General features: G+C 33.4%; 2 protein-coding genes and 1 pseudogene across 3 annotated transcripts; 1 reads left to right on the top strand and 2 right to left on the bottom strand.

Annotated features, from left to right (window-relative positions):
- The first annotated feature begins 108 nt into the window (after nt 1–108).
- Nucleotides 109–943, top strand: LOC104729979 (lachrymatory-factor synthase-like). Its single transcript, XM_010449025.3, has one exon. The coding sequence runs from the start codon at nt 253–255 to the stop codon at nt 736–738; it is 486 nt and encodes a 161-aa protein (XP_010447327.1). The 5' UTR covers nt 109–252; the 3' UTR covers nt 739–943.
- A 2,233-nt stretch (nt 944–3,176) lies between these two features.
- Nucleotides 3,177–4,922, bottom strand: LOC104733162 (F-box protein At2g17830 pseudogene; annotated as a pseudogene).
- Nucleotides 4,923–6,454: 1,532 nt separating this feature from the next.
- Nucleotides 6,455–11,919, bottom strand: LOC104729978 (homeobox-leucine zipper protein ATHB-8). 2 transcript variants are annotated; one of them, XM_010449024.3, is made up of 18 exons: nt 11,333–11,919; nt 10,608–10,833; nt 10,358–10,517; nt 10,151–10,251; nt 9,951–10,041; nt 9,775–9,870; nt 9,569–9,682; nt 9,381–9,464; nt 9,144–9,299; nt 8,907–8,981; nt 8,716–8,822; nt 8,439–8,634; nt 8,169–8,354; nt 7,991–8,071; nt 7,607–7,741; nt 7,114–7,524; nt 6,869–7,027; nt 6,455–6,750 (listed from the first exon to the last, which is right to left on the bottom strand). In XM_010449024.3, exons 2-18 carry the CDS (start codon nt 10,808–10,810, stop codon nt 6,604–6,606), a joined length of 2,502 nt encoding a protein of 833 aa, XP_010447326.2. In that variant the 5' UTR covers nt 10,811–10,833; nt 11,333–11,919; the 3' UTR covers nt 6,455–6,603. The 2 variants fall into 2 exon arrangements, with proteins under 2 accessions (XP_010447326.2, XP_010447325.2); XM_010449023.3 differs by having other exon boundaries at nt 10,151–10,254; nt 11,333–11,893.
- Between the last annotated feature and the right edge of the window lie 579 nt (nt 11,920–12,498).

The following is a 12,498-nucleotide window of genomic DNA, read 5'->3' as shown; positions in this document are numbered from 1 at the left end:
CAAATCCTATATTTAGAGAAAGATAAAAGGAACAGATTTGCTTTTGTCCATAAATGCGATAAAGATATATCAGTTGAACTTACACGTCAACAACTGTCAAGAACTCAAAGATGCGAGTTGTGTTTGTGAGAGGACCGAGGGTAGAATTGTAATAACGCTCAAATACACACCTGCTTGCTTTGATGCGTATAAATAGGTTTCTTCCCATTAGCAAACTTCGATAACACCGAAAGCAAAAGCTCGTTGGTCAAAATGGGAACGGAAGCGGAAACGGCGTCGTGTAAGTGGGAAGGCAAGCACGTAGCTCAAGTCAACGGCGTCACAGCTGAGAAGGTCTGGTCGGTTTTCTCAGACTTTTGTAACATCCACGAGTGGTTCCCAGCACTGGACACGTGTTACCGAGTCCAAGGAACCGATGGTGAGCCTGGTCTGGTCCGATACTGCGCGTCCACCAAAACCAAGGACGAGGAGGAAACAACAAAGTGGGCTAAAGAGCGGCTGGTCAAGATCGATCTCATCGGGAGGTGTTTAAGCTACGAGATTCTCGAGAATAACGTGGGGTTTAAATCTTACGTGTCGACGGTCAGAGTAATGCCCGAGGACGGTGACGATCAAGTGTCTCGAATCGAGTGGTCGTTTGTGGCCGATCCTGTTGATGGTTGGAAGAAGGAAGATCTTGAATCTTACGTTGACTTTTGCCTTCAACATATGGCCAAGAAAATGGAACTCAATCTGTAACATCTTGTTCTTTTTTTTTATTATTCGTTTGCAAGTCTAGATGGCGTGGGTTTCGTGTTAGGAAACTTAAATAAAATCAGATGTGGCTTGATCCATCATATGATTCTATCAAACTTCATTTTTTCTGAATTTGAGCATATTTTCCATTAAATAGAGAAAATGTCTATCTACCTACCTGAGTAAAAGAATATTGTACATTCCATTACGTTTTTGTGTGTTGGTATATACTGCTATATAGTCTATTCCATTACATTTTAGCTTAAATATCCTTTTCTTGCTTGCAAGTCAGCTTTAATGGCCAAAAAAATAAATCAACCAAAAAAAAAAGTATTCCTAAAGAATATTAACCACAAAAATATTCTAAAAAGATATGAACCACAAAGAATTGTTCTCTTATGAAAATTATAATAGTTGTTGGAAATAACAGAGAGCATTAACTATAAGCGTTATACGAATCAAAATACTAGCTTTAAGAATTTATGAGTCTCTCGGGAATGGATTCTTCTTCGGTAACGTGGCGGAAATCGCCAGTACGTCAGTGTTCTTCCTTGTTGGGCTTATTTGGATCATGCTCTTCTTTTGTTTGACATCATCTCACCCGCTTATTTGGACACTATTTGACTTTTGAACATCTATCTTTTTTTAGTAACAATATTAATTCCTGGGATTGACCAGTAGGTAAAGAAAATGAACAATTAATGTTTTTAGAGGATTACGTGAAGATTTGTAAGAACATGTTTTCGAAGTTTTCTAAAGTTGTGATTTTTCTTTTTAATACTTATCTACAAATGAGAGTCTCTTCAAATGAAGAATAAAGACATTGTTATTGCTAATATATATATATATATATATATATCGATAATGTTGTGTTTTTTTGTGCATTAATATCTGATTTGATTCAAATATCTCCTATATATTAATTGAAAAGCACACTTTTGGAAAAGTTGATTTGCCGCAGAGAGCTCTGTGTACTTTTTAGTAAAATATTTTTAAATTTTATACTTAATTATATTAACATGCCATTATATTTTAGAAAAAAATAATTAACTGAGTAATCATTAAATATGTCATCATTTCTCACACAAATTTAAATATCACATATTAAAACTAATTAAATAATTATATACTATTTTAAGGTAAAATTTCACTAAAATTTACTTACAAATATACAAGTCAAAGTTATATTAATTTCTTAAAATCAATAATAGTAAAATATTCTAAAAGGCTATAAAACATATCAATTAATATAAAGTTAATAAAAATAAAGAATATATAACTTATTAATATAATCATATAAAACAAAATGTTATTTTTTATGTTAGTATTATTACCATAATAATTTAAATAACAAGCTTTCAATAGTTATTATAATTGATTATAAAAAGAAGTATATTATCTCTGAATTATTTCCAACTCATTAAAAGAAACTTAATTCTCAATAAATATAGATTTATATATATTCATAAATAAATATAAAAATGACAACAAATTAGGGGATATCATGATGTGTGATTATTTATATATATATCTAAGTATGTAAACTAATTAATCTCAACATTTAGTGTGATTATTCATTAAAAATGGAAATATTGATAACCGAATAGGAATATACGTTCCAATTGTATATTCATCTATGTGCTATTAAAAAGGAATGAGACAATAATCCTTATCATTATAAATAAACTTGCTACCCAAAAAAAATCATAATATATCTAAAATGAGTGATTATTAGATTATGCAAAATTGTTATAGTTACTTGATAAACCATAAATATAAATTTGATTTTTAAAACACACAAAAATATATATTGCCATAAATTGTAACATTTTATAAATATTTTCTTTACCACGTTCACATATTTCACGGGTGAAATGTATTCTTACATAAATACGTTGATTTTGGAATTTCATTAATTTTTTCATAATGGTTTTTTGGTAATAATCCCTCATTTATATAAAATATTTACAAACCAACTAACTCAAAAGATTTAAATAGCCTAATCAAAAATATTAAATCAATTAATTAAATTATCTTCAAAAAATTTAGTTTAGAATCTGATTGTTACTAACATATAATAAGATTAAATAATTAAACTACCGAGTCATTTAGTATATGTTGTTATGTTTACATAAAAAACATGCAAAATTGTTATGATTACAAAATAAAACTTCAGAAGATATGAATTTGATTTTTTAACCACACAAAAAACATGTTGCAATAAATAGTAACATTTTATCAATATTTTCTCTACTATAAAAGCTCTTACACATTCAAAGATTTCACAAGTGAATCATATATTTTTACACGAAAAAAATCTAGCTTTGAATAAAGAAATAAATAAATTTAGTCATATATTATGTTTGACACAAATATTATTAGTTTTAGAATAATAATTTTCTTTAAATCCATTTATTCCGCACTAGGTGCGGGTTGTTACCTAGTTCAATAATAAAAGTTCTGCATTACAAGGAATCGAGTTCCTAAGAATTGTTAAGTTTCTATTGTCAAGAATTAAATAAAAGGAAAACACCAACTCTTATCGCCAAAAGAAAGAAAAAGGAAGAAAAAACAGAGCAAGATAAAAGGAAGGAAAACAAAGACACCGACTAAGATCATTACCCTGCATCAAATCAGTAGGTTAGAGCTGCCTGATTTGCACTGTGCTCGGAACATAAGAACAAACAAGGGGCCAACAATTTAGGTCTGCAGATTCGCCGAGATCCACTTCCTCGAAGTATTCTTTGTCCCCAATGATGTAAGCAATGTAGCGGGCACCTCTATCCAAAACAACTGCAACATTCTTCTTCACGTCAATGAAGAAACTCCTATCGTTTGTCGGAATGTTACTAATGAGCATGCCCATATCATCCGCTAAAGACAACTTGTTCCACGAGACCTCTGTAGGCTCAATCTTACTCGTCACCCAAATCCCCATCGCCGATGTAAAACCGTCATGAAACAAGACCGCTAACTGATCTTCCCCAGCACTAGAGAGAGTAACGATATCATAAATATTACAAGTGCTAAAAAGGTAGAGGCAGGCGCGGTCCAAATCTCTCTGTTGTAAAGTCAAAACAGATCAAGAAAACAACAACATCGTATCCGCCTCTTCTGCGGACCTTATTAGTAGCATACCAGTAAGTATTACCCTTAAGAGAAACGCCACTGTGATAATAATATATATTCCACTCAGGAGTGACATTAAGAACAACCTTCCATGAATCAGACTCAAAACTATAGACTTCTAACTCACATATTCGTTCCTCTTCTATATAGGAGTAACTGTAATAATCATCCACAAATCTAAAGATTTTGTACTTCTTCTTCTCGTCATACCCAAGAGCGTATACGTCCATATCGTGGTAACGATCTCTGGGTTGGATCCACCTTGTTTCCCCAAAGTAAGGATTCCAAACCAAAAGCCTAGAGTTAAGGTCTCTGGTGATGCATAACAGTAAACCATCGCAGTCAAACACGCTAACTATATCATCGACCTGATGATCATTTGCATCATCCTTCAGGCTAAAAAGTGTACCTTTAAGCGTAATATATGGATCGACATTGCTGTGGGGATCGACACTCATTAGATAAATTTTACAATTCATCACTATGATTAACTCAAACTCATTCACTTGCTTCTTCTTTGCTTCGACGATATGCTTCTTTATAAAGCTCCCATCTTTGGATATATCGTTCAAGTTTTTGCAAGTCAATCGCACTGCTCTCAGAGATGTCAACGGAACCCTAGTGAGCACTTCCTCTACTAAATCCCGTGGAAGTTCTGACATTATTATCGCCATTGTTGAATCTTAGGGGTCAAGGCTTCGACATCTCTTAACCCTCCTTATAAATTTTATTAAGAGGAGGTGCTTTTGTGGGCTTTTCAAACAAAGGAAAATAAATTACCCATTGGGTGTTCAATGTTTCTTTTTAGATATCAATTTTTATGGTTCTTATCCATAGACCATGGTTATATTATTATATGTAATGCATGTTGGATACATACCAAAAATCTGTACTATTAAAGCATAAGTATTCATCTCTTAACCCTCCTTATTATATGTATTCATCTACCAAATTTTGGACCATAATTTTGTTTTGGTAGTTTTTAAATAAAAAAATTAGTAATCAAGAATTATTCATACATTAGTATATCATTGAAATAAAATTCTCTAACCTTTCAAATTGAGTCAGATACGCGTAGGTCATTTAATACCCCATTATCTCTTCAAATATATTTATTATGTATTAAATAACCCATAATCTTGCATAAATCTTAATTGGTTAGAATATTTAATTAAGGAAAACATATACACCATAATCAAATAAGAAAAACATTTAAATACATGATAAATCAAATCTAAATTTTTGATTCTTTATAAATATTTTAGGAAAAAACGAAAAAAAAAAAACAAAATAAAAATAAATTACAGTTAATATTTGTGCATATTTTTCCTCACAATTTTAGGAACAAATAAATAAATCCAGTTTAATTTTGGAAAACAATTTAAAATAAAAATTAAATTACTTTAAAGATATTTTAAAATAGTAAAATATTCATTTTAGCCTTAATAATATAAAGTTAATTAATATATAAGATATGTGAAATTAATAAAAATCAATTCAAATTTAATTTAATGGATATATAAAATATATCTAAAATCAACTTATTTGTAAATACTCTCTAAAACACAAGATATGCAAGAAATATCTTTTAAAAGATCTTATGTAACTAATATATTTTATAATCATAAATAAAAATAATATATATTTATGAAAATAAACTATTTCATGGATTACATTTGTTGTTTAAGAAAAATTATAAAAAATTCATTTTTAAAAATAAAAAAAAGAAGCAAAGAAATTTCAATATATATTTGTATTTCTAAATAGTAATTACCCTATAATAAGTATATAAAACTGTAAAATTCAATAATTACAATTGGTTGAACTGTAAAATTCAATAATTACAATTGGTTGACTATATTGTACTACTATATATTTATGAAAAATTGAATATTATTAAGTAGCTTTTTAATTTATTTACTATGAACAAATCTTCTATTGTAGAAGGAAATAAATTATATGTGAAAAAATGTGAGAAAAGCACAAAATTTAGTTATGTCCTTACCCAAAAATTTTGACCATAAAAATTGTCTAATAGTTAATTATTTAAAAGAGAACAATTATGGGACATAAATTTTTTTACGCGTAGGGACGAGATGAAACAGGATAAGATGGGATGGGACGAGATGTCTTTACCATTCTAAAATAGTTACGTGTAGGTTATATATGTGCAATAGTCCAAACTAAAACCAAATTAAAATATAATATTTGGATATAAGCATACTATTATTGCTTAAAAACTGCAAAACGATCATTTTATATTTGTTACCGTGCAAAGGATTAACGATGTCTAAACAACGTATTTATCTAAATATGTTTTAACATTTACTATGTAAGTAAACCAAATATACTACTCAACACAATTTAAAATTTCGAAATTATAAAAAATACATAAACAAAAAAAAAAATATGCATTCAAAATATACATAAATTAATTACAACATGTGTCATCCCGTGCTGTAGTACAGGGTATCAATTAGTTCCAATTTTAAAAGAAAAAGGTATTGTCTTTTCCAAACCAGAAAATTGGAATTTCTCGTAACATTGCCTCACCAACAGGTTAATACAAAATGTTTCAAACTCCAGAAAATTAGAATAAAATTCTTTCAAAATTAGAGATGATAAATTGATATTTAAATACAAATTAAACTAAGAGTTAAGAGTATATATATAAATATATCTCTGGAAAAAGGTCTCTGTGTAATTTTGATAATTAAGGAAAAACTTGGAAGATAAAATTCATATAAAAGACCAGTTGAGGAACATGAAGCAGATACAATGAGGTTCTTCGTCGTCGTTCAGCACTTTCCATGCAACAGCCTTCTCGTACGTTACTGCTCTTCCCATGCTCGACATGCATACTCCTCCATCCATACACATAAACCCCTGAAAGTTTTATTCTTATTAGTTACGACCTCATATTTATGATTTTATCAAGGGGACCCATATATAACGTTTCAAATTCGAGCTAAGAATACATTACGCAAAACTCTTTTTAACGTACCTGTTGCATAATCTGGGGGAAGTCTGAGCACATCGTCTTCTTCCCGTTGTTGTTGTTGTCGAAGATCTTCTCGAGAGTGATATCCTGAAGTGCCACCAACGTCGTCTCCAACATGTCTAAACCAGCTTGGTTCGCAAACGTGAATACCGGCGGTAAGGCCTGTAATGATCAAACAGGTCCTTGTTAGATATTATGTATGTGAGTGAGAGATCAATGCGAATAAGAAGAAAGTGAGGGAAAGTGACCTTGAGTGAACAACACATGACAGCGTCAGGATGGTGCCAAAGAGACTTGAGAATATCAGTTCCATGAGGTTTAAGGAGATCAACGCCAAGGTAACATCTATAGGAATGAGATATCCAGCGAGCAAGCGTGTGAGCTTCGGGTGATGCTGGTGGAGGGCGGAGACCGCTTAGCTGATGAGAAGAAGGGGAGAGAGCAAGTGCGACACGTTGGACCGACGCGATCACACTTCTCACATATTGTCTAGCCATCGAGGCTACGTTCTCTTGCATATGCATCTCAAAAGCTAGCTGAAACGCTATGGTCATCACTGACTTTGTGTTTCCTCTGCTTCCACATGAATCCCCGGCTATTCTGCTCCCTACGTCTAGAGCCGACGCTAAGTCTAGGGTTCGGTTAGGACTCAAACCCTCCTATATAGAATAGGATCGATTAGTATTTGGTTCGATGGATTGAAGTTATTGATTGTAATTTTTTTATATCAATTAAACGTACTGATTTGGAATCTAGAGGAATGATGCGGAATCCGGAAGGAATGATCGGGGCATCATCAGAGAAAGAGGCGTCGATTGGTGCAAAGATGAGCTCTGCGCATGATTCAACTGCGTTCTCGTCCACCCCACTACACATCTATATCACCAAACCATATAATTAATTAATTGCAATAAGATGAATAACTAAGAAGAGAGCTAGATATCATTTTTTTTTTTTGCTTGAATTAGTGTATGCGTTTATTTTAAGTGTATTTTTCGAAATTAATTACATCTTTATGTTTATGAAGAATCTGAAAATATATTCTATCTTTTTGAGATGTGAAAATTTGTTTAGTCTCAGACGGAAATTCATAATAAATTGAAGTTTGAAATAATCAGGTCTTACTTGTAGAAGGAAGATATCAGCAGGCATCATCATGTCTTCTTGGTAATGTCCCAAGCTTTCAAGCTTAATCACTTCCATAAACTGTAAAAAAACATATAAAAACGGCATAATTTTTAATACTTTTTTTCACAAGTAAAAAAGTAGTGATCATTTTGATTTGACTTTGAGGAACTCTTACCTCTTCATTCTCTATAGTGTGAGCTAGAGGAAGAATGACTTGACCTCCAAAGCTCCCTGGACGAGGGATTGGTAAGCTACAAGGGCCTGCTTTAATGGCTGCCGCCGAATAAGCATCAATGCTATTGTCTGCCCATTCTTGCCTATGTTCCCTTAAGAACCGCAGAAGAATCGAGGGTGGAACATTCTACACACACAAATATACTTTCAGTGACGGATGAAAGGGAGGATATTGAGAATCTCAACTTTGAGATTTGATGAGCTTAATTACTTGTAATAACATGGAAGCTTTGGCACATAGAACCGCGCTAGGCATAGAAGTGAAGCCATTGGAAAATGGGAGACTTGATGTCATCATCATCTTTGTGGGAGAGGAGTTCACAAGAAGAGTGACATCATCTATGCCATCGCTCTCTAGCATCGACCATCCTTCATCGCTGAACCCGTTAACTGCCTCGTTGAATCCTCTGACATTATAACAAACAATTTTAGGTTTTCGAAGACATGAGTTTTAAAAATGTTTTGAAGTGTGAGAAGCTTTTAATTACTTGCTGAGTCTTTGGCTAAGTGCTCTAAGAGCCGCTGGCCTTCTTCCCCATCCGGTTACGTTAGGTTGTGAAATTTCTTGAGATATTTGCCTCAAATAGCGAAGAGCCTGCAAACACAATAAGTTATTACACACTGTCTGTTTTTCAAAGACACGAAAAAACAATTTTTCTTAGTTAATTAGGAGTCTTACGGCCATGGTAGTTCTTTGGGCGAGTAACGTGGAGGACTCATAGAGAGAACGAAGAACTTCTGGCACACTCCATGGCTACAAAAGATTTCAACCAAGTTTATTAAATATTACTAAAGTTATGTATAATAATGACCAAAAATGAAGAATGAAATGTGGAAACAAAAGAACTTTTAGACCAAAACTAGGTTTCTTGTGTAAGAAGAAAGACATTTTAATAAGTTGGTAAAAGCTTTGCACCTCAAGATCGAAATGATCAACAATGTGAAGAATGGATCCACCTCCTTCACAAGGTCTAATGAGGTAACCACTTGGTAAAATCTCTGCTCGAACGAAATGAGGAGATGGAGGCATACTTGGCCCGTTTTGTGTATTGTTCAACGACCGTTCGCATATCTGCAACAATTTTTTGTTTTGATTTTAGTATCATCGATTGATCGAAGAGAACAAAAATATCGATGTAGTGAGAATAATTACCACAAGGCTCCCGTCTTCCATTACAGATGTGTAACGTAGCATCCAGAAGTCACGAGCGGGTGCCAATGTTGTTGGCGCATAAAGCTTTCATAAGAAAGAAAAAGAGGAAAACTTAGTTTCTTTGTGATTAGATATTATTTGGTTTGTGCTAAAGATAGCATCATCTTTAGGGATCTTGATCACAATACCTGCATGTAGATTAGTTCGAGGGTTCCACCATTTGCAGTGGAGAGGACGTTAACTATATCTAGTGATCTGCAATCACGCGACCAACAAGGCTTATCCTTTAGGATCTCAGCGACCTGCAGGACAAACAAAAAAACAGAATTGTGATTTATATGTTCTTGATTGATTTATGTGGATGTAACTATGAGAAAGAAGTGTGAATACTTACTCTTGTGGGATCAAGACCCACTAGGCCGCAAGCACGGGCTGCGATTCCTGTGCATCCGTGAGAAATAGCAACGATTCCTATGGAATCCGGACCAGGCTGCAGATGAAATTAGTCAGTAAACAAATGCAGATGACGAAGTAACTTATAAGACGAGCAAGAATTTTTTTGGGAATTACCTTCATCCCAGGCATTTGGACCCACTCCACGGCGGTTCCAGTGGCCTTTGAAATGAACTCTGTTAAAGTTTCATCCGCAATGGATAATAGTCTGAAGAAATAAACAAGAGATTCGTGATTTAAATACGATTACTGACTAATCATGGAGCAGTGTAGTATGCAGTGTATATTATTTCTAAGCCAAATTGGTTCTAACTTACCCCGCAGGGCTAGCATCCCGGGGCTGATGTTGAGGGGTCAAGTGGTGCTGACCACTCGTCACCACTGACTCACAGCTCGTATCAGTGGTGGCCAAGTTCCCCTGCTATTGCACGATTACAAAAGAAACCAAGAGAGATGATCAACTTCCTTAACTTATGTGTCAAGTAATTCATGTGAATAAATCAAAGATAAATTAATATGTGTACGTTTTGAGGATGTTGGCGAAAATAGCTGTTCTCGTAAACCAAGTGAGACACTTGCTTTTGCAAGCGGTCATTCTCTTCCATCAAAAGCTTGTTCATTGCCGTTAGCTTCCGATTCACGGCTTGAAGTCGCGACGCCTCTTTCCGCTGTTTCTCTCTACACCTGTATAAACTCGCAACACCAAAGAGTCAGCAAACTAGCTAGAGGGTTTCTTGGGTGTCAAGCAACGATGAAAATTAAGAAGATATGAACCTGCGGTTCTGGAACCAGACTTTGATCTGTTTAGGTTCGATGTTGGAGAGGATAGGACATTCGCGGATTAGTTGTTGGCGGCGCATAGAGCTCGGTTTAGGACAGTCATTGTAGAGTCTCTCCAGAGCTTCCACTTGTTCAGGAGTGTACCTAACGTATTTCCCGTTGTCGATATTGTGACTATTATTGCTTCCCCCTCCCATTTTTGATCTCTCTCTATTTGTTCCTTTATTAAAAAAAGAAATTGAAAAAAAAAACAATCCAAAAGATTAATTCTTGAAGTGTTGATTTCTTTTGGAATATTTCAAAGAACTTAGCTTTCTTAATATTCTCAAAAAGATCCGTGTTTTTATATTTCGTAGTGAAATTAGATGTAACTAGTTATGAACGTTACACTTGATCAAATCTTGAAAAAATCTTCATAACAACAAATTAAAAACAAATCTTGAAATCTCAAAGATCAAAGATAGATATTGTTTGAGACTAACGACCTATATGTATATGAGTGTAAATAGAAAGTTATGCAGATTAAGGGCTTATTTATGATCTTGTACAGTATCTTCAAGTAATAATAGACCCTTAAAACATAAAAGTATCAACGTAGGTAAAAATTGTAACTTTCTTCTGCATATTCCATTGGAACCTAGGTAAGATCCAAACTTTTTTTTTTCTTTTAAAACAAAGAGAGACAGGGATAAAGGAGGAGGAGGAGAATTATTAGATACCGTAGAATATTTGATTCTGATCAAGCTGATGATCTCTGGAAGCAAAGACAGGTATAGAAGTTTCTTGTTCTTGCTGTAAAAATACTCACAAACTCATGTGAGAAATTTCTTTTTCTCTCTCCCTCAAAGTTCCAAATACCTCTTTCTCTCAGTGGATGAGTAACTTCCTTCGGAAAAAACGGTGAAGCATGCTTCAATGGGAACAATATACAAAGATTCAAACCTCAGACTCTGCTACAGTTCATCCACTTTCTTCCTTACTCTTTCTTCTCTCTTACTTATCTCTCTATATAGATCCACAACGTGAAGAGTCAAGATTTGTGAAACTTGTATATAAGAATTTGTAGTGGGAAGAGAGAGAGAAAATCTTTAGTTTATTGGTGGGTGTGCTTTTTTTTATGAATTTTTATTTTAGGAAACTAAATAAATAGAAATGTGTGTATGAAAAATAAAAGAAGACATGTGTGTCGGGCTGTGTTGAAAAAGAGAGAAGTGAGTACCCTTAATACCAGACAACCACCACTTCTCACTTTTTCCTTTCTTTTTTTTTTTTTCATTTTCATTTTTCTATTTTGAAGTGTTTCTGTTCCTTTTACTGCCATTCCGTTTGGCCTCCCTTTCAATACGTCACATCAACATCACATACACAAAACAAGTATCGAATTCCAAACCTTATTCCCATTATTTTCAGTATGGTAAATTCATAATTATCATGGCAATAACAAATTTAGAACTTCTTGTGCTCTGCTAGTCCAATGTGTGTGTGGCAGGAGGCGCCGCCCCAACATCTTTACTATACAGAATTGGATAGTATTTAGGTTATGTACATCTATACTCACTCCACAGCTTCTAATTTAGGTTTAAACTTTTTTTTTTTACTTGAAACCTATATATATGATACATCTGCTAAAAATTCCAAGCTTCAAAAATCAAAACATAGAATGGTTATGTATCTACCTGACTGAACTCATCATCAAAACGATGTTATATTGAATGAACCAATAAAGGCAAATTGGTCGTTAAAATTCAACCGATTAGTATAGTAGGCTTAGTTATCTACTAGACGGATCTAAATATCGTTTTAATCAGTCTAAACGCCTGTACGTCATACAAGAAACAATTTATCGACCCAAAACAAACAATTAATATACATAAAACATGATATA

The sequence above is a fragment of the Camelina sativa genome, chromosome 12 (genome assembly GCF_030686135.1).
Source record: "Camelina sativa cultivar CO46 ecotype springtype chromosome 12, ASM3068613v1".
Taxonomy (NCBI): Eukaryota; Viridiplantae; Streptophyta; class Magnoliopsida; order Brassicales; family Brassicaceae; genus Camelina; species Camelina sativa.
Note: the sequence above shows the minus strand (reverse complement) of the source record. Positions and strands in the feature narration are given on the sequence as shown.